Below are 22,639 nucleotides of genomic sequence, written 5' to 3'. Positions count from 1 at the left end.
AGAGAGCCATGCATGGACAATCTGAATACTGAAGGTTAAGATTCCTGCTCAGTCGTCACCAGGGGATGGATTTACACTCAGGAATGCTGAGTCTACTCCACGGTTGGGAATGAAGGACAAGTCCCATCGAGTCACCTGTTTAAAGACCTGTGGCTTTCAATAGGAGGTATGTCAGCAGCACCTACTCAGTAACTGTTCCCTAGGTGTCTGAACTCCAATCACACGAGATGAAACCAGAACAAGCCTTCAAGACAAAAACCACGCACACAAAAGGGCTTTTGAATCCTACTGCAAGCAATTTGTGGTTTCTAGCAGGGACCATGAGAGGCAGAGAGAACCATACTTTAGATGTCAGTAGTCTGAGTAAGACATTTGCTTCTGTGCAAACAGATCCCACTCTCCTCTCCCCACAAACCACTCAGGATAGGGAGTCCTGTCTGTTCTTCCTTGTTGGATCCCACTTTTTCCTGGCATTCTCTTTGCTGCCCTTGAAGCACTTATGATTGCAACCACGCTTCCAGCCATGGAACACTGGATGAGGGTGCCTTCAGAGGTTTGCAAATGCTGTTCTTCAGACAGAAGATACTGAGCTTGAATCTCCTGCAAGGCACAGCTGGGAGATACAAGTGGCACAGAGCTGCATAAAAGCCTTCATGTAGTGCATTGGAGACCTTATTCTATCAATCAAAATGAACACAGCACGGGCAGCAGTGGCTGCCTGGAACAAAAAGCAGGAACAGGGCATCCTGCACAACGAAGCCACGCAGCTCCTCTTGCTGCCAGTGGGGGGATCTGCAAAGGGGAGCAGCAGAAGAGAGAAAACCCACCCTTGAGCCCAGGAGAACAGTCTCAGAATCCTCCCAGAGCTGCAGCAGGAGGGGGCTTCCTTTGGAGGACACCGATGTTATCCCCTGAACAGCAGGAAGCAGAGGAGGTGCTGTAGCTCGGTTCCCAGAGCACAACAGGCAGTCTGGGTTTAAAGGTCTGGCATGAGATCTAGCCCTAAGATTTAGACTAGACATCAGGAGGAAGCTCTTCACTATGAGGGTGATGGCACAGGGTGCCCAGAGAAGCTGTGGCTGCCCCATCCCTGGCAGTGTTCAAGGCCAGGTTGGACATAGGGGCTTGGAGCAAGCTGCTCTAGTGGAAAGTGTCCCTGCCCGTGGCAAGGGGTTGGAACTGGATGAGCTTTAAGATCCCTTCGAACCCAAACCTTTCTCTCATTGTGCCAAGCATCAGCCACACTTGCAGTCTGTCACTCCTGTTCCAACAATCTACCTGTGATGCTGAAAATGAACAAGAAAACCCCCAGGAGATGACTGGAGTTTAAGGTCTCCCTTAGAACAGTTTCACAATCCATCTCTTGTTCTCTCCTTCCCATTCAAAACATCATCACAAAATGATGTCTGAAGTGTTCAAATGCATATTTTTCACAACAACAGCTCAGAACAGCCATTCTTATGTTGGGATATTCAAATATAGAATCATAGAATAGTTAGGGTTGGAAAGGACCTTAAGATCATTCAGTTCCGACCCCCCTGCCATGGGCAGGGACACTTCACACTAAACCATCTCACCCAAGGCTCTGTCCAACCTGGCCTTGAACACCGCCAGGGATGGAGCATTCCCAACCTCCCTGGGCAACCCATTCCAGTGCCTCACCACCCTAACAGGAAAGAATTTCCTCCTTAGATCCAACCTAAACTTCCCCTGTTTCAGTTTGAACCCGTTACCCCTTGTCCTGTCACTACAGTCCCTAATGAAGAGTCCCTCCCCAGCATCCCTATAGCCCCCTTCAGATACTGGAAGGCTGCTATGAGGTCTCCACGCAGCTTCTCTTCTCCAGACTGAACACCCCCAACTTTCTCAGCCTGTCTTCATACAGGAGGTGCTCCAGCCCCAGATCATCCTCGTGGCCTCCTCTGGACTTGTTCCAACAGTTCCATGTTGAGGACACCAGAAGTGCACACAATGCTCCAGGTGAGGTCTCACGAGAGCAGAGTAGAGGGGCAGGATCACCTCCATGACCTGCTGGTCACGCTCCTTTTGATGCAGCCCAGGATAGGGTTGGCTTTCTGGGCTGCGAGCTGCTGTACTGCCACTCAAACAGGTCCAGAACCACTGAAAAGGTCTCTTTTCACAGCCTGCTTTAGGACTTGACAAAACTCCATGGCTTAGCCTAGTTCAACCTTTTTGCAGGCTTCATTTCTTCTCAAGGCACAGAATTACCCCTTTAAATGTCTTGCAGAGCTTGTAAATTCTTTGTGTATCCCTGTGGAACTCTGCAAGGACTGCAAACACTGCTCACGATCCTTCCCAGCCTGCAAGACAGCACAGGTTCACCAAGGTCTCAGCATTCCCTGGAGTCCTTTAAGGACCAGGGTTATTGTTAAGACTTGCAATTACTCACACCAAGAGGCCCATCCATCCATCCATCCATCCATCCATCCATCCATCCATCCATCCATCCATCCATCCACCCACCCATCCATCCATCCCTCAATCTTTTCCTCCCTTCCTCCCTCCATCTCTTCTTTTATCATAGAAAGGGATTTTGGTTAGATTTAGTTTAATAATATCAACCTCTCAATATTCCCACTTCTTCTTAACAGCTACTAAACTGGATTATTGTTTTGAGGTCTCTAAGCAGCAGAAAAGCTGAATAGAGACTTGACCCCCCCCTCTGAACCTCACACAAAGCTTGTATTTCACAAGCTGAGGGGCAGCAGGACTGTGTCACAAACATAATTCCCCTCAAGACTTGTTTCAACCCTTATCTGGGAGGGTTTTGCGAGACAATAATTCTCTTTACACCACTAAAATCATACTTACAGATGGGAAAGAGTGGGATTGAGTTTCCTTAGTGTAGTGTGCCAAACACAGCTAAGGCTGAACTGGAGGTTTTAAAGGTCTAATGTTCACAAGCTTTGGTTTGTTGCCTGCTACAGAGTGAGAGGATAAAATCAGTGTCTTTTAATGGACCACACAACACACAGACTGGGGCTGCCCAGTCCAAACTGTGCAAGGCTCAGCAGGAGCATTAAGTTCAACCCCAAAACTAAGGGCTTTGGGGTATTTCTCTAAGGTCTGTAATCTAAAATGGCCAGGATGGCCAAATGCCCTTCCTCTTCCCTATGCTGTCTGTTTATGCAGCAAACCCCAAGTATCTTAAGGCTTTTAAATGTACATGGGCTTAGCCTTCATCAACAGAATCGGTTTTCTCTGTGTCCATCTGAGAAGTGACAAGGTTTCTGCCTGTGCTGCAGTACCAGTGGTAGCAGCACATCCAAAGGGTGAGCAAAGTAAACCTTGTTGTATAGGCCTTTTTGCTCCCTCCTGCAATACTTCTGGCGTTATCCAAATGCATCCTGCCAAAATCTCTCCCCCATTGCACTATCATTCCATGAGCTATTTCACACCTCCCATTCCATTCTAATGCAGAGCCAAACCCATCCAGACACCGGCAGTGTCCAATGTGTGATGGAATGGAATCTTTCCCTGGACATTAGGAGAGGCCGTGAGATGTCAGGGGTGAAGTATCGCCATGGTAGGAATGATGCTCAGCTGTGCAGTTCATTCCATGCCTTTCCACTCCTTGAATCCAGATGCCACAAGTTTCCCAGCTTTGTAAGTATCCGAGAGACAGGGGCATGGACTAACACACACAAGGTGAATCAATGGCTGGGGTAGGGAGGAATTCCAGTGAGCTGGGAGGATTACTTAAAAGAGAATAGAAAACAGGAAAACAGAAGGTACCAGAACTTGTCAGCAGCTGGACATGGAAGTGCTTCCATCCCTGGAATATTTAAGGCCAGGCTGAACATTCAGGGCTTGGAGCAAGCTGCTCTAGTGGAAGGTGTCCCTGCCTGTGGCATGGGGTTGGGACTTTAAGGTCTCTTCCAACCCAAACCATTCCATGATTCTGTTGTTCACAGCTTCTGGATCTATTGGACCATCTTCCTTAGCCAAGGCAGAGAATTCCCCACGCTGTCCCCACAGAAAATGCACTGTGCTCTCAGACACATCCCTGCAAAGCACCTGAGAGAGCAGGACAACAGAGAAGAACCATTCTGTGTGTTTCTATCACACCAACTACACTGCTGTAGTGCAGCTTTTGCCAAGCTCCACCTTCACAACGAAGCAGGATGCTTTGCTCCTCAGCTCTCCCCAAACACCCTACACCAGTGTGCACACAGAGTTAGAGGAGAGGAGCAAGTACACTGTGAACTCACTACCTGTCTCTGTGTGTGCTAATGTACAATCCAATATCCAACAGAACCATATTTCCTACCTCAGCAATTCACATGTAGGCAGCAGATGCGTGCCTTGTCTGTATACTTCCTTTTGGTACCTGAGAAATGCCAGCAGGATCACCTAAAGAGCTCTAAAACGACAGACACTGCAGTGATGTCCAGCATAAATTGCTAAGAGGGATGCTCAAGAAGGGCTGACATGAATCACAGAAAGAACTGCTACGCCAAGAGGAACAAAGACAGGCATTACACTTAGCTGAATCCATCCATGCAATGCCTCACTCAAACAACAATTTAATTCAACATATTAAAATCTGATCACTTGTTATGCAGCATTTGACAAAGTCACTATCTCCATCATAGCAGCCAGGGTCCAAAGCAGCAGATTTATCTGCCCAAAGCATTTGGGTATGAAAGGCAGTGAAAGAATTCCATGCCAGATGCCTAGAGACATAGGTGGAGAATCCCCATGTCCTGGCGGCCAGCAGCCAGTATCTCTAGCCTACTCAGTGGAGCAGCTCTGCATCTCTAGGCTGCTCATGAAGCACCTCTGCACGCACTGGAACAAGGATTCTTTGCTTACAGACTCCTTTTTCTCCCCTTGATGGTCCTTTGCTTACAATAAGCTCCCTGCAGTCCCACAGAGAGCATCCTTTGGAGGACCCAAAGTGAGAAGCAGAACCCCCCCCTCCCCGCCACCGAGAAGCGTCCCATCAAAACGTTGTGCTGCCAAACATACTGTAAAACAAAGTGGGGCTAGAAAACACAGCATTTACCTGACAAGAGATCTGTACAAGGTAGACCAGTTCCTTGGATTCACAGCCATTTCTTGTTACTTCATTCTGTTCCTCCGGGAGCGAAAGCTACACCAAGGGAGAAGGGATGGATGGGGTGGAGAAAGAGAGAAAGACCAGGTCAGTGAGCAGGGCTAAGCCAGGCATGTAATCATGCACGGAGCACAACGTTCACATCAACTTGCTCTGAGACATGCTGAGTAGGGAATCGGGATGTGTTTGTGTGTCTGGAGCTGTCAGAGAGAAACCATCGAGCCTTTATGGCTTGTGCTGGAATGCCATTGGATTTGGGCATCTCACCTGACAGCTTAAAACTGAAATGGTGGTTCAAGAATAAAACCAGCCTAGGAAGGCAAAAAAGCCAGGGATTAAAGCTCAGAAGTCTGCAAAATCAATTGTTCACTGACATATCTCCATAAATATTCATGTATCAGATAACAGTGATTTCCCCCCCAATTTTATTCATTTTCTATTCAATCTGTTCAGCAGACATTAGGTAACAAACCAGATCTCGTTTCAGCCTTGTCAAGCAATTTACCACAACAGAGAGCTTTATGGCACCATTCACCACATACAGAGTCATTAAATACAGCATCAGGATGTGCTTTCATTTCAGAGCAGGGAGGAGGGATTTAGCCACCTCGTTCCTTACAGGTACTCAATGTACCAAGTGCCTTGACTAGGGTACTGCTACTACTCCTGCTGCTCCTACCAGTTTAACATCCTATACATACAATTGCTTGTATTTCACCATCTTCTCTGAAAAGCCACTATTAAAAGTGATCAGAAGCAAATTAAGACTTTGCAAAGCCAATAATAAAAGGAAACGTCTTCCAAAAAGTTGTTTTATGAAAGAGATCATAACCCAGCACAGAGACCCAGGTACTAAAAACTATATATATATATATATGAAAACCTCCATTACACACAGAGCAGGATGAAGATCTCAACCTCTCAGCACTCACACAGCCATCACAGCCACCTTTATTCCTTGTGTGATAGACATTAAATTGCAGTGACAGCAGCTTGTTAAGCACAAGCGATGCCAGCTTAAAAGCAGAAAGCACTGAGGAAGAGTCTGGGCCTTTTTCCACAAAGGTCTTTTGGAACAAGAGACTTTTTGGAAAAGCTGAACTCTGGAAAATTGGCCAAGAGCAAAAAAATGGAAGCAGAAACGTGAGACAGCTGAAACAACCCGTGAATGGCATCTATGGCGACTGAGCAAAGGGTTAAACTGCATCCTTCAGATAGATGTGGCTTGATATAGAACCCAAAATGTTCATTTTTCACATGCAAAACATGTCGAACTTCTTGAGCACGACAGGATGCGTTAGGTTCGGGAGGTACATTTGTGACTGGAATGCTCTGCTCAGCTAGCACAGGCAGATAGGACCGACTCCATGAATCAGGTGTATGGTACCCTAAACTTTTCAGTGGAAGCATTTCCTGATACACCAAGAAAGCCCTACAGATGTTCCTATGAGGTTTAACAGGTGCCTGAAGAGCACAGAGGGCTGGGAATGTTATGTGAAGCTATCGTTGTGAGTCCCCTCCTTTCTGCCTTCCTGCACACATCCACAAGGACCTGGTGAGCGCATTAAATCCTGGAGCAGACAGCCCATTTTCCCTCTACCAGCACATTCACACCATGCTGCTCTGTGCAGCTGGCTAGTAAGAGCTGTAGTCCCTACTACAACGATCTGCCAAAGGATGAGTAACTAGAACAAACCCAATAGAAACAAAGGCATTGAGAGCAGGAGGAAGCAGCAATCGGGACCTCCTGGTATCACCAGGAAGGGTGAAAAGCAAAACGTGCCTTGCTCATACACAATTTTGCCACACAGAGCAGAGCTCACCAGACTATTGGGCACACACAGAGGCAGGAGAAGGTTCCAAGTCTGAGAACAAGCAGCTCATCTCTGGTAAGCCAGCAGATAAAGACAGTGATTACAGGAGGCTCCCGCAGAGGATGATTTACTGCTTATTCCTCTTGTGGAGCTAAACAGCACCAGAGTGAACAGTAGGGTAAGTTATGATATTAGCACATTCAGAAGGCTTATTCCAAAGCAGTTTTACAAGGTGCAGTGATGCTGTGCATTTACCTTCCAGAACTGGGGCTAACAAGAACAAAACTCACTCTCATCCCTCCTCTCCACAGCGGCTTTGGAAGCTCCCTTCTGCTCGCCCTCCAAGAACACTCCCCGCATCAACCCTTGGCAGATCTGTGCTTGGAGCAAAGCAGTGTGTGTTTTAAAGACACATTTGTTTGTCTGGAGCCCCACGAGGCCACTGTGAACCTGTCTGGGAGCCACATGGGACCTGCCACGTTCCCCACACAGAGCCAGAAAGCAAGGGCTGGTGACTGGGGAGAGGGCTTTAATCTGAGCAGAGGCAGGTCCTTCACTTGTCAGGGTGACCACAGGCTTTAAACCAGAGTCACGTCCTTGTGTGCTCCTCTTAGAAACTGCAGAAGCTCCAAAGAATCACTTCAAGGGAAAGCACTACAGAAATCCATTGCCAACACCAGGATTGCTGGCTACTAAATTGAAGTGCCAAATCCTTACCGAGTAAGAGCCGGCTCCGCATGGCAATGTCAGTGGGGCTGTGTCTGCTCCTCCTCGCTCTGCCTCTGATCCTAGATGCCAAATAAGTTCATTTAAATAGCTTTGGCTTTTGGTTCCTTGTTTGCTGAGTGATGTTAACTCCATCATCCAGTCCTCCTGATGACAGGACAATATGTGAAAGACTGGGGAGGGACAGATTTAATTCATCTCTGAACCTTACTTATTTCAGCTTCTGCTTCCAACAGTCAGGAACACATGGATTTCACTTGCACACACGTATCTGAGCAGTGCAAATGCATGTTCTCCTGTGAAACACGTATTCCATGGCAAATCAAAGTAATCAGGTACATAAAATGAATACAACTCCTCTTTACAGATGAAGAGAAACCTACAAGGATGAATCCTACAAGGAATCCTACGAGGATGACAGAGAAGGACTCTTCATCAGGACTGTAGTGATAGAACAAGGGGTGATGGGTTCAAACTGAAACAGGGGAGATCTAGGTTGGATATAAGGAAGAAGTTCTTCCCTGTGAGGGTGCTGAGGCGCTGGCACAGGGTGCCCAGAGAAGCTGTGGCTGCCCCATCCCTGGCAGCGTTCAAGGCCAGGTTGGATGGAGCTTGGAGCATGTTAGGGGGTTGGAAGTGGATGATCTTAAGGTCCTTTCCAACCCAAACCATTCTATGATTCTATGAAACTGTAATGCTTCCTAATATTAATATCATTAGAAGTTTGCTATAAAGCCAGCTAACACAGACCCACTCCTTTCACCTGAAGCCACAACCCACCCCGCTGTGACATCCCACAACTGGCAGCATCTGGCACAGCGTTCCAAGCGGGATGAAGAGCTCCTGGAGGGATGTGATGGGGCAGACGGCGATGACCCAGCCTCCTTGGCAAGCAGGAGCTTCAAGAGGTGTCATCTCAAACACAGCGCACATCGGTGGAGATCTCCGGGAGAGGAGAGGTGGCAAGAATGGTGAGGAAGGCTCCTGCCAGGAGCTTGAAGTCAGTGGAAAGGCTGATGCTTTTCCTGGCAAAGGATGTGTCATTGTTCCAAGGAAACCTGCTAATCCTTCCACGTTTTTCCGAGCTGGAATTTCAGGTTAAAAGCAGCCAGACACATGCGACCGAAAGCTCAAGCAGAGCAAAAGCTCATTACGTTTCCAAACCGCTATTACATCTGATGATTCTCCTGACAGAGTTAGGCCCAAACTTTGCCTTTCTTCTCTTTCTGAACCACCTCCTGCCTCCTCCATGGGAACTGATGATGTTTGTGCAATTGAGCAAATCAGACGAGGCAAAAAAACCCCACAGGGCAAATGCCACCTTCATGCATCACTTTGGAATGAATGGATGGGGTGAAAAAGTACGTGTGGTGGCCAAGAGCAAGAAACATGAGGCTCATTTTCCTGTGAAATATTGCTAAGCTTTATTCTCAAAAAAGCCCAAATATCCTTGGGATAAACCCTGAAGAAATTAAAAGAGTTAACACTGATCACACTCAGAGATGCAGTTATTGTATGAAACAGCTTTTCTCCCCTCTCCAGCTCCAGTCCCTGATAGCCGGTACTTCCGCTACCTCCTGAATCACGCTGGTGACTCATAAACCACTTCATCTTCATTTAGCTGAGCCCATGACACACATTTGGCCTGCACTGAGGCACCTTCCTGACCTGGGTTTGGATGTATATGAGGATTTGATTTTATTGTGCTTGAAATCCTAGGCTGGCAAATCATTTCAAGCAGGGAAACGTATTCTAACTCATGGCTCTGACACCAGACATGTATTTATCTGGCCTCTTTTTCCTTGCTCCAGATTTTTCTAGCTAAATGTACTAATTATCCTCCCACTGGGTTCCCCATCTTTTGCTTTATCCTTTTCAAACTGAACTGTGGCTTCAGAGCAGGAAAAGAACATTTCTGACAGAGCAGCTTCTTTACCCAAGCATAAACATGCTGAATGATCCAAGTATCGCAAAATGCAGGTGATACATTTGCATAGAAGCATCATAAGGGGGCTGAGAAAAGGCTGGAGAGGGGCTTTGGACAAGGGATGCAGGGCCAGGCCAAGGGGAATGGCTTTAACCTGCCAGAGGGGAGACTGAGATGAGCTCTTAGGCAGAAGCTCTTCCCTGTGAGGGTGCTGAGGCGCTGGCACAGGGTGCCCAGAGAAACTGTGGCTGCCCCATCCCTGGCAGTGTTCAAGGCCAGGTTGGACACAGGGGCTTGGACCTGGATGAGCTTTGAGGTCCCTTCCAACCCAAACCAGCCTATAACATCACTAGAACACGCAAGGAGGATACTAGTGCCAGAGGTGAAATCAACTCCTGGCTTAGAGCCTCCTCCTCGGAGACACAAGTCCCAGCACACCGCAGGTGTACTGGGAAGGCTGGCTTTCCTGCAAGTACAAGCACTAAGTAAATAGCAAAGCTTGTGGGATGTGTATTTTGCCTGTAGTTACTTTCAGAACTATTTTAAGCTTGCAAATCACATGGGACAAGTTCTTCCGATGGAAGCATGATTATTCAGCAGGCAGCATCCCTTCGACTGAGCTTCACCTTCAAGACTAATAAATCCTGCCATAAATATGCACAGCTAGAGAAAAGGGCAGATACTGATCCTGCAGCAGGCTCCTCGAGGTGCTTCAACCACGCATAGTTCCCTATGTGCCTCACAGGCACAAGATCAGGTCTCCTTTGGGTTCTTTTATGCTGGTTTCAGTATGGGCTTACAAGGAGGTCACGGACATGCGCTATGCATCTCAGTATCTACTGGGGGGATTCAAGGCCAAGCAGAGGGATACCCCCAAGAGCCAGTGGAGAGAAAAATGCACAACTGGAACGACCATACTTTCAATCCCTGATTCCAGGGTGAGCTGGCAACACAGGCAGCTGATGTATATGCTGCTGAAGTCGGTTCTAATGCTTAAGCCAAGTACATTTGATGCCTGTTGAGACATAAGATCTCAGAGAGCTGTGTCACGGATACCTCTTCCCCAGATTTTCCTGTATTATGCTGCAAATGTTTTCTCATGTGGTCTCACCCTTTGATTTCCTCTCAATGTGCAAGAAGGTGAAGGTCAATCTTCCTAAGCAATGAAACAGTCATCAACACATCTCAGACGCAGCCATCAGGGACTCCGTGAGGCAAAACCGACTTCTTAGGGGCTGACAACAGAATGCTTTCACAAAGTTCAAGTATGTGATGCTATTAAAACCAAGCCCCTCCACGTGGCTGCATGCAGAGCACTGCTTGAGGCACTCCTTCATGGCTGACAACACCCTGGAACGCTCCATAAGCTGGAATTGTCACCTGGATGGAGTTTAGTGGCTTTGACTTTTGTCCTTAAAGCTCTGAGTGAACTGACTGCTAAGAAACTTGCTCATTCCATGTATTCCAGTCCACAGAAACAGCGGCCAAGAGATAAATTAGACCCAAAACATTGTCAGTGAGAGGATTTTGAGGCTGAAAACTGCTTTTCACCTTAGCTGGGTGAAACTTTTATTTCCCATCTTCCTGTGTCTCCTCTCTCGCTTGTAATGAAATTTGGGAAGACGTGGGAGAAATGCTACCAGCTTTGTTTCACAGATTTCATTCCTGCATGGTTTTAGCTTCCATGATGACCTCTTTCTTCTCCTTTTCTCATGGGGGAAACTACTTCCAGTCTCTGGGGTTTCGGAAGACAGCAATGGAACATGACACTAAGCAGAGGCAAACGCTTAGCGTGGACACGGGTGGCTGTGCTGCTGCCAGACATACAACGGGGTAATCAGTTACACATGGTGACAACGTGGAAAGTCCCTGCATCCAGTAACTGTGACCACAACTGGGGAATCACTGCCAGAGCAGTGTGAATGGGTGCAGGGAATCATATTCCTTCCTCAAACTCACCCTTGAGAGCTTATGAGGCCCTAGCCAACCCCACGTTAACCAGAGTCCAGGGCTCCAGGGCTACTCTGCCACTAGACATGTGCTTCAGGGATTAAGAACTAGAAGATAAATGAAGAGGATCTGTTACTGACTCCATCTATAACTCCTATTACCACCAAGAGCCATACAACAGAATCATACCAAAGAATCACAGACTAGTGTGGGTTGGAAGGGACCTTAAAGCTCTTCTGGTGCCATGGGGAGGGACACCTTCCAATTGCTCCAAGCCCCTGTGTCCAACCTGGCTTTGAACACTGCCAGGGATGGGGCAGCCACAGCTTCTCTGGGGACACTGTGCCCCTCAGCACCCGCACAGGGAAGGATATAAATATGTTATCTATATATCTATCCATTATAGCACATGCATGGGATAAAACAACAAGGAAAAAGCCCGTTCTGCTAGCACACCTACAGTGGGAATCAAACCCACAGCTCTTGCGAAGTTTAAGCCCAGCCTGAGAGACATGAATGCATCTGCTTTCAGTAAATACAGAGCCTCTATTATGGCATGTTGTTGATTAAAGGATTGCACTGAAGCAGTGACCAGCACATCGCCTGCAGCCCCACGTGTCTCCCCGTGTCACATGTCTTATTAAGCTGCACAGTTCTTGTGAGGAGTCTGTCCCCTTGAGCTCCAGAGCATAACAAGTTGATGCTGATGAATTCCTACCTTTGAAGACATGAAAGGTAACAAAGGAAGAAACAAGCAGAAAGCCTGGCTGCTCACTGAAGTGTGCTGGATGGAATGAGCATGAGAAAAAAGCCACAAGTCCAACAGATAGATTCCAAATAACAGAAGAGCTGCCGAAGTTGGTGTGCGAGAAGCAAACTGTGCAGTGCTCTGAAAGCAGCTGGTCCAGGGTACTCCACTCTGCTCAGCCAAACGCATCAGTACAGGACAAAAAAAGGTCTCAGTTTCTTTAGCTTATGGCAAATCTTAAGCTCAAATCTTAAGCCCAGCAGCATCACCCAAGAACTCAAATGTAACTCAATGAAGCCAACAGAGGGGAAGGAAAGGACGCAAAGAGATGCCCCTTGCTCACAAATGCACACCTAGGGGCAGGGGATAAAAGGCACTGTGGGCCATATGAAAAGCAATGAGCAGAGACAGGCAGGAAATGGGAAGTGGTTGAAAGTCCAACTCTCCTGCACAAAAGAGGCGGAGAGCTGAGCCAGCACAAAGGGAGAAGTTAGGACGCATCCTAAAAGCTGGCAGTGATTTACCATTCCCAAATGAAGGAGCAATGGCAACCCTCAGAAGGCTTTTGTAGGGCTCTCACAGATGCTTTGTACCGGTTTACACTGCTAACTGAGGGCTTGGAGTGGCACTGAGCTGCCTGTGGCAGCAAATCCACAGGTAGGCAAGTGGACAAAGTCATTCCTAGAAAGCCCAGAAGCTGCTTTTGCATGGTTAATACCTCACTGGCTATGAATGGAAAAATCCTTGTCTGCCCTTGCATATTGCCCTAGGGTTCCTGACAATACGGCATCGAAGATGAGTATTATGTGCCCCTGCACCTGAATAAAGATTTATTCCAATCTCTGAGTCACATACATACATACCTGCCTCAAAAAGAAATACAGAGTGAAGGTTTACAAAGTCAAATACACACTCCCCTTATCAATATTTCCCATTCCAGGGACGATTTTAAAAGGTAGATGCATGAAAGATCAAAGATAATGAAGTAAATTCTAAAATCTCCTTATTGCAAAAAGAAGCCTTTACTAATCCTACCCTTAGAACAAAGGGAGCGCTGCAGGCACTATCAGCAACAGTTTGGAACACATAGAATCATAGAGTAGTTAGGGTTGGAAAGGACCTTAAGATCATCAACTTCCAACCCCCCTGCCATGGGCAGGGACACCTCACACTAAACCATATCACCCAAAGCTTCATCCAACCTGGTCTTGAACACTGCCAGGGATGGAGCATCTAGCACCCTAAAATGGGACATAGTCCTTCCTTTACTGGCCCTCGTTAGTTAGTAGAAGACACACTGACAACACACAGAAAACTGTGTATCTGAAGAGCCAAAGAAGGAAATCATTCCTGGGATGTTCCCAGCCCCACTCCCACTTAATGCCGGGTACCTCAGAAACAGGGATCTTCCCAGAGGCCACAGCTTAACCTCGGGCAGGAGAGCCACAGTTTGCATTGTGCTGAGCTTTCAGATCTGTAACGGGAGACAGCCTGCACACCAATGCCATCAACTCCCCCTGGAAACTGCAGCGGATCGCTCTGCAAAGGAACTGCTGCCTGTAAAACCGCCATGGGAATCGCCCCTTCCTGCCACATTAGCACTCGGTACCATCCTTCCTGCTGCATCACGGTTACAGCGTGCCAGGGACAAAAAGGATCTTCTCTCAAAGGCTGCGCGCGCTACTTACCCCTGCTACAACGATCTATTCTTTCCATGGATGGATCCCTAGCCAAGGCCTAAGGGTTCCAGGTCCCTCCGTAGCTTCCCAGCAGCTAAGTGCAAAAACCTTCCAGGCATCAGCTCCGAAAGGCAGGAACTCCAGGCTGGAAGAATCAAATCAAACTCCCCACATTCGCTTCCCTCGCTCTCTTCTCTTCCCGGTGCTGCTGCTTCTTCAGTGCCTATGAATAGCATTTAAGACCTGCCTCCGCAGCCCTGGTCGCCGCTTCCACGCTGCCCGTTTCATGCTCAGTTTGCACCGGGGAGCAAGCTGCCGTGTTCCTTTCTCTCCCGTCCGCTCTCGCCTTGGAAAGGTCCCACAAGACAAGCCGTGGAGTTTTAACAAGAGCCAAGAGAAACAGAGAGGGAGGGAATGCAGGCAGGGGCTGTGTTGAGGCAGAGAAGTCTGCTGCTGCAGCTCAAAGGGAAAGAAAACAAATGACAGCAAGCTGCCATCACATGCCTGAAGCCCAGCACGGCTCCAGGCAAGCCGATTCCTCCTTGCTCGTCCTTTTCCTCTGGTATCATGGAGCTAAAGCTCCATGAAACTCCCCTCCAGTCCCCGGTGCAGATCGATGCAGGATGCCCTAGCGCCTAGGTACAAGGGTTCTCTGTTCACTGTGCATATTCCCTAAGGAAAACAAGCATTTCGATGGTGAAAACTCTGCTGTCAAATTGCTCCCCGTTCAGTTAAGAGCCTGAACACGTTTGCTTGTCCAGGGGTCCTGTACTATCACTATAGAACAAACGGTGCTGGGGCACGTGCAGTATCAAACCTGGCAGATCATTATTCCCTGGCAGTGCTTTCCCATTCAGCTCCTGAGCGCGGTGACCACTAACAGGGCGATCATTCCTTACCTCCAGTCCCCAGAATTTAGGTTCAGTTGAAAGCTTAACCATGCGATGAACTAAAGACCACCACGCTGTGGAATACTGCTGCTGCAGCTCCACAGCACTTTGGCTAGTCCAGAATATCAAGCTCTGGTCATTTCTATTCAGAAAGAGAGTTCCTCACCATGGAATTGGTCCTAGCTACAGCCAGCCTGGCCTCCCCAGGCAGTAATTTCACCCTGAAGGAAGGGACTGCAGTCAGCTCCCTCTTCTCCCATCTCTCTTCCTGAATTCAAAGGTTAAAATGGAAAGTTGCACCCTTCTCCTATTTGTTTCTCTAACAAATGGAGTGGAAGATGGGGCGAGGTGAGCGTTTTCAAGTCCATCACATAGGGCCATACACTTCTATCACACTGATAGAACTGATTTACTCATCAACTGATTTCTCCCCGCTTCAAAGCTTCTTTCTGTTCTTCCAGAAAACAGGAAAACACCCCAGAGAATTTGTAAGACTCAACCCAAGCTGTTTCCAAAATGCAAACTAACACTGTTGTGAAGAAACTCAAGTTCTTTTCCCATCCAATACACTGCTTCTCCCAAACCTCAGAAAATTGCTTTCCATTAAAGCATCTTAGGCAGTGCCACCGGTTGCTGTATTTTCAGGGATGAGAAGTTGGGAAAGTTTATAAGATTGCTTCTCGTACACCAAAGTAAATGAGTCTACAGGGGGCTGTAATGGCACAGAGAAAACAATAGGGAATGAAGGAAGTCAGTGCCTTCAAATGACACAGCCTAAGCCTCCAGAGCAGCCTTATTTTGTGCAAAAGAGGGTAGTAATCAGTGAGTAGTAGCTGCCACGTCCTGCTCTCTGTTAACCTCTCCTGTACCTGGTCTTGCCCATTAGAAAGCAACTCCTGATGCAGAATTGGTGCTGCTATGGATGCGCAGGCTGGCCTGTTGTTGGCACAAAGAGATGCCAGAAAGTGACAGTGAAGGAAATCACTTCTGAGGATGGAAGAATACTTCCTAGGGCAAACAGAACTCGGTTTGCCCTCAGTGCCATGGGTTAGTGGTGGTCTCAGCAGTGCTGGGGAATGGCTGGAACCAATGATCTTAAAGGTCTTTTGCAATGCAGTTGCTTCTGTGATTTCCAAATAACAAAACAAATAACTGAAGAAGTTCTTATTCCCTGAATTGACAAATCACATTTGAACCAGCTACAATTGTAACTCCTCTCTAAATTGATCTTATTGAATTAAATCATTGCTCACATCCTTACATCATCAGCAGCAGCATTTCACATAGTGTGTTCTGAATGGCGAGTACTGCTGCTGAAACAAAACAGGCTCAACTACAGCTTAGGTTTAGAGACATCTCCGGAGGAGCTCTGATGTCAATACACCCTACAACCTACTTGGGATGCTGAAGATCTGCACCCAGGAGTATGCAGAGCCCTACGCCACGTAACCACAACTCCCCTTGTCCCCTCTTAACCCTTTGAACACGTTACTGAGGGTGCTGACCACTTCTGCTCCCACCACAGATGGAGCTGGGGATCTAGGCAGTCCGCAGGGTTATAAACAGGGTTTCAAAAAGGACTTCAGGGCACCCGAAGAAGTGATGCTTCTAAGAAAATGACTTCTTTCTTGTTACTGCACCAACCTGCCTCAACTCTTCCCTAGAGGAATCATCTTCCTCGTTCCACCAGCCCTGATCCCCAAACAGCATCAAAACCCACACGTTTCCCAGGAACCCAAATCCAATCGCTCTGTTGAACAACAGAACTAGCCACAAGTGTGTTCTTCCAGAGACAAAACTCTTACTACCATCTGCAGCACAACCACCATGAGATACTGGTGCTCTCCCTCACTGGCTGCCAACCAAAGCTTGCTTCCAGGATAAATTCCCATAGAATTCCGATGCCTACCATTACAGAGCCAGCAGCCTGCCTCCAAAGGAAACCCCCTTCAGTCATTAGTAAATTGACCCTGGTGAATATAACAGCAGCCATTTGGACACAAGCATTTTGAGATACAAAGTACACAGAAGAACACACATAACACTGTGTGCTCGTTGTTACTCCACAGGCTATGCTCCAAAAGGGAGAAGTAAATACCTTCCACATTACTGTTCACAGCAAAGCTAATTCAATGTAATGATGGGTTGCAATAGCCACGTTGGGTGCTTCTGAACCGCTGTAACTGCAGGGGGGTCGGATGGGATGCTGGCACGTTGGCTCCATGCTCCTGACCTTCCAGCTCTCTCCCAAGTCATACATTTTACGTTTCAAACTGTCTGAATGGCTCCAGTTGAATCTGTTGTTATTGTTTGGGTCTGTGCTGATTAACACATGTAAATGGAGGCATCTGGTGTTACCTCTCACCTCTCACACCCCCGTTAGAGTCTGACTGCACAATTAACTGAAACCCAAATGAGAACATTCAGAAATGAATCCCCCTGGCAGCCTTTGCCAGGCTGGGGTCTAGTCACCACCTGCAGAGACACAGCCCTGCTCCTGGCAGCAGTGAGACACTGGGTACCACACAATGACACCAACCATCACTTTTCAGAACTAGAGAGGGAAGGATTGTTCTGTCCCATTGGCAGGGAAAACTACACCCTTCCATGAGGGGAACTGAGACCAGAGTGCAGACAGTGTGAGTGAGTAAGTACTGCTGCTCCTGCCCCAAATCTGTTAGACAACAGGTCTGAAGAACAGCAAGTCAACTCAAATGGCCTCTGACTTGATGATTCCTAGCTGTGTTTCATACAGTAGCTCAACAGTAACAACAGACCAGATGTAAACACCTACCAGCCACTGGACATGATGAAAAAGAGAAAAGCTGGAAGTTCACAGAATCCCAGACTGGTTTGGGATGGAAGGGAGCTTAAAGCTCATCCAATTCCAACCCCTGCCATGGGCAGGGACACCTTCCACTAGAGCAGCTTGCTCCAAGCCTGATCCAACCTGGCCTTGAACACTTACAACGTTATGAGAACCATCTCCGCTGAAAGATGCGGCTGTTTGATGCACAGGGAGTCGGATGCACAAGGAAGATCAGTGCTGGATGAATTTCCAGAGGTTTGGAAGCCCACTGCACACTAGATGGCATCGCACTACAAATTATCGCAGGGCTTAGGCACCCATTGGGCTTGCTGGGGAAACCACCACCAGAAATCCCTTCCTGGCCCTCCTGAAAGGCCAGGTGCTCAGCACCACTGCCTGAATACTTACAGTGTCAACACAATGGAGACGGCTCTGTAAGAGGAACCAGCCCCTCGGTGGCTTCAGGCACAAAGAGGCAGTTCAATTAAAGTGTTGTTTATTTATCCGTGTGCTTATTTCACAGCAAAGTGGCTTTGCCACCAAACAACGCCTCCTTTCTTCCACTGTCTGCCACGGGACACAACAGGATTCTTAGTCGGGCTGTTGCCAATAACGCCACCCAAGTGCAACATCCCTCCTCCTCAGCCTGCAGAAGGGACCTTTTCATTGCTGCCGCTGCTGCTCACCCAGAAAAGCCACTCCAAAGAGACTGCTTCAAGTTTTCAGCCATCATTTTTAACCAGGTTTGTTCTACAGCCTGAACCTATAATATATTTATAATTCCATCACGTAGGGTATTGTTTAAGCTTATTGAAAAATGCATTCAACCATACCAAAAAAAAAGGGGGCCAAGCAAGTGAATATGAAGTATTTTATAGCTTTGTAAGATAAGAGGGATGTGGAGCTGTTGGAGTGAGGCCAGAGGAGGCCATGGAGATGCTGCGAGGGCTGGAGCAGCTCTGCTCTGGAGCCAGGCTGAGAGAGCTGGGCTGGGTCAGCCTGGAGAAGAGAAGGCTCCTGAAGGGGAGACCTGAGAGCAGCTCCAGAGCTTAAAGGAAACCTGGAGAGGGGCTTTGGACAAGGGATGTAGGGACAGGCCAAGGGGAATGGCTTCAACCTGCCAGAGGGGAGACTGAGATGAGCTCTTAGGCAGAAGCTCTGCCCTGTGAGGGTGCTGAGGCGCTGGCACAGGGTGCCCAGAGAAGCTGTGGCTGCCCCATCCCTGGCAGTGTTCAAGGCCAGGTTGGACACAGGGGCTTGGAGCAAGCTGCTCTAGCGGAAGGGGTCCCTGCCCATGGCAAGGATGAGCTTTAAGGTCCCTTCCAGCCCAAACCACGCTGGGATTCCATGATTCTCTACAGATACTTTTAACCTTCCCGCATACAGCATCTCATGGAACTGCTGACTTTCAAGGAAAGCACATTAAAATCACCACGTTAGTTACAACTGCCTTTTCTTCCCTGAGCTCCAAAATCCATTCATTTCTGTGGGAGGTCAGGGACAGTTTTAGTCACAATCTACTTTTCCATTTGCTTGAAACAAGCACATTATTCCTGTGAGAGAACTGAAAATTGACACTCCTGTCATTCCACGCTATTATTCCCTTACTCACTCACTGTTTCTTTCTTCTCCCCCACTAAATCAATATTATCTTTTTTGTCCACACTGAGAAGAATCAAAATCATTGGCAAAAAATGTCTTATATAGATCTGAAATAGCAGCAGGAGCTGCAAGAGGGAAGAAAGAACACCAAACCCCTCCCAGACACCATGCTTTTGATGGGGGGAAGAGTACTGTGGTGATGAGAAGCTTAATGTGCTTGAGGTAGTCATTGATCCTGTCTCACTGTCACGTTTTCAAAGCACCTTTCCTTACCCAGGAGTGCAGGTAGGTTTTTGCTGTGACTTCTCACCTTCATCTCACCTGAAGAGAGGTGTTCGTGTTACTCTGAATGCACAGGCCAAAGCAAGCACTGTGCTCAGTAACATTTCCTAGCCTGTAGTTATAGAGAACCAGGAACCAACATCCCCAGGGCAGAAAAGAAGCAAACAAACCTTACCAATGCCCACAAGGGAAAAGCAAATGTACCCTGAAGAGCCCTGAAGTCAGTAGCTTGGTTGTGCTGCAGCTGGAGGTGCAAGACATGAATAACTCTGGAATCCCATTAGGAAGTGCACCTCCTGGCTTTATCTTATGGGTGATGCACAACCTCCTGTCCACAGATCCATCTGCCCAGTAATTCCATAGGCTCTGGAGAGTACTCCAGTGGATCCTGATGTGCTGAATCCAGATTGGTCATTGTTGCCTTCCTGGAGCACTGCAAGACCCAGCCTTCACCCCACGCTCCACGTTTTACCCGTCACCAAGTACAGAGGGATCCATACTCTTCAACCTACTGCAGGCATGCAGCACCCTTGCAGGCTCAGGTGGAGAGAATCAGCTCAACAAGACGACAGCGTCTCCCTTTGCGAATGATAAAGTAGACTCCATACATAAGAATACATAACACTAACCCAGCGTGCACAAGCACATACTTGCACTGCGAGGCTGCTCTGCAGAGTCCTCAGAAGCCTTACACAACAGGAGATAAGGGGCCACCATCAGAACTGCTGAAAAAGCCTTCGGAAAGGGACTGGAAGCAAAAGCAAACACGCGTTGCACACCGCAAATATGCAAAGCACATCTTCCCAAGCAAGGGCTTGCAGGGCTAAGCTCAAGAGAGAAACAAGGGGCCAGGGAAATCAGCATTCCTGAGAGCTCCTTCCCTAGGAAAAGCATGATTTGTTATCTGGCTAAACACCAGCTCCTCGGGCTGACAAGAGGAGCAGCGAATGAAGGAAAATAATCTCCCCTTCGCTGGCAGGAGGAAGTGATAAAAGCCGAGAGGAAGCGCAGTCCATTTCCTGCCATGACCCCAGAAGTGGGAAAGATCAACAACCACTCATCTTCCCAAAGCAGGCTCTGGGAAACCCTAAGTGCTGCATTCCACTCTGACACCCCCTGCTTTTCCATCAGGGTTAGGCTAGGACTAAACTGTCTGCTGCAAGCGTCTGAATATCACACAGGCACACGCAGAGCTACAGGACTCCCAGTGCTCTCCAGTCAAGCCTATGGCCTTTAGCTGCTTGCTCATTACCTTGCCCTGGGGGAAGGCAGAAGCATCACTTTGTGCATGCACAAGCACGTTTGTTTTGCAGCGTTCCTGCAGCCCCTTTAGGCACTGGAGCTGCTCTAAGGTCTCCCCTTCAGGAGCCTTCTCTTCTCCAGGCTGCCCCAGCCCAGCTCTCTCAGCCTGGCTCCAGAGCAGAGCTGCTCCAGCCCTCGCAGCATCTCCATGGCCTCCTCTGGCCTCACTCCAACAGCTCCCAAAGCCAAGCCAGTCAGGAAGCCACATTTTGCAGGATCACATCTATAGGTTCTATCCTATCCATGCTTCCTCACCAGGAAATGAATGAAGACGCTCGTAACTGCAGGCCAAAGGTACACACACACACACCATGGGAAAGCCAAGACCATGAATGAACACCTTAAAACCCTGCAGCCTAACCTGCTCCCTCTGAGCTGCCAACTCTGCCATCAAACCTCACGTTTCTGGCACAGAAGCCCAAAGGAAATAAACTGCCCTATTTGCAAGCGGGTACGGTAAATCCAGAATGGGAATGCTGCCCGTGGCCGTTTGCTTTAACAGCTCATACATCCACTGGCACCAGAAACCTCCCCTGCGGACTCAAAACACAGCTCTGCCTCGGGAAAGCTCAGGATCACAGCAACATGAAGTTTGCTGGTCATTAAAACCCCCCCGGCTTGGCACGCTGGCAGGTCTCTGAGCACAATCTTATGCTGCATTTTAACACCATTCGTGTTAACAACGTGCTTTACCAGACACAAAAACAGGGGGTTTCATCCCTTTTCAAAGTACAAAACACCAGTGAGGTAGGGATTATTATTTATTAATACACTTTAATTACACATGTCAGACATCTCCCTGCTTTTTCCAGGCCGTTAATCCTCAGGGAAGGCACATTTCCCAACACAAGTCACTAATGAAAACAACTTTAGCACATTTCTGTCACACGTTGCTAGAGATGATGGACGATGGTGGCAAACAGCAGGTCAATGCCAAAGTTAAAGCTGGGTTTACTGCACTCACTTTCATTCTTGCCATCAAACAGCCATCAAGACCCACAAACCAGTTTGCTGTGTGTTCAGAAGACTGAAAGCAGAAGTACTTGTTCAACGGAGTAGCAAGCAGCATCTCATTTGCTTCTAACGATGATTTGGGGGTTATAGCCTGCCCTTCCATTTATACACCTAGATGATGAACACACCTGGAATCACAGAGCTAGTCTAGAGCCTTTCCTCCCTGTGACAGGCAATTCAATAACCCTCCACCTGAGTAATGTCAGCAAATTACCTCTTACTTTATGAGATAAACACGGACCAGTTATTGATTTCACTGTCAGTCATAGAATCCCAGCCTGGTTTGGGTTGGAAAGGACCTTTAAGCTCATCCAGCTCCAACCCCCTGCCATGGACTGGGACACCTTCCACTAGAGCAGCTTGCTCCAAACCCCTGTGTCCAACCTGGCCTTCAACATAGCCCCGTTAAAGCTGGATCACTTGAAGGCTGCCACTGTTCTGTACAGCAAGCAACAAGAGTAAACAAGTAGTATACGTGTGAGAGGCAACCGTAAAGCTCCATGAGCAATCCTCCATCCACTTGAAGTTACCCTTCCACTGGAACATCCGTGCTGGATTTCTCCCCCACTTCCCAGGAAGAAAAGCAAGCAAGCTGGAATGGCACAGGTCTGATCTCGTTCCAGAGAAAGGGCAAAGCTGGATGCAAGAGCAGGAAACAGAAGAATCCACAAACTGAGGTGAACTTAACTCAAATATTTTCCTAACTCTTTTGGCATCAGGAAGTTTGGCCTAGAGACTAAATCTTGGCAGGAGACTGCGCCAGTTTTCAGGGAGTTGTGGCTGGAATTATTGATTTAATAGAAGCAGTTTCCACCT

At 48.0% G+C, this 22,639-nt stretch overlaps 1 protein-coding gene across 4 annotated transcripts in view; it reads right to left on the bottom strand.

Annotated features, from left to right (window-relative positions):
• Positions 1-22,639, bottom strand: part of ARHGAP32 (Rho GTPase activating protein 32) — a 172,796-nt gene that overhangs the window by 59,881 nt on the left and 90,276 nt on the right. For all 4 annotated transcript variants that reach the window (XM_057432982.1, XM_057433006.1, XM_057432990.1 and 1 more), the window contains one exon: positions 5,030-5,116. In XM_057432982.1, coding sequence (XP_057288965.1) covers positions 5,030-5,116 — 87 coding nt within the window. The remainder of the gene's footprint in view (positions 1-5,029; positions 5,117-22,639) is intronic.

This window comes from Pezoporus wallicus, unplaced genomic scaffold (genome assembly GCF_028554395.1).
Source record: "Pezoporus wallicus isolate ANWC-B61680 ecotype Strahan unplaced genomic scaffold, APGP_CSIRO_Pwel_v1 contig_11829, whole genome shotgun sequence".
Lineage (NCBI taxonomy): Eukaryota > Metazoa > Chordata > Aves > Psittaciformes > Psittacidae > Pezoporus > Pezoporus wallicus.
The sequence above is the reverse complement of the archived record's forward strand: the minus strand, read 5'-3'. Positions and strand labels throughout refer to the sequence as shown.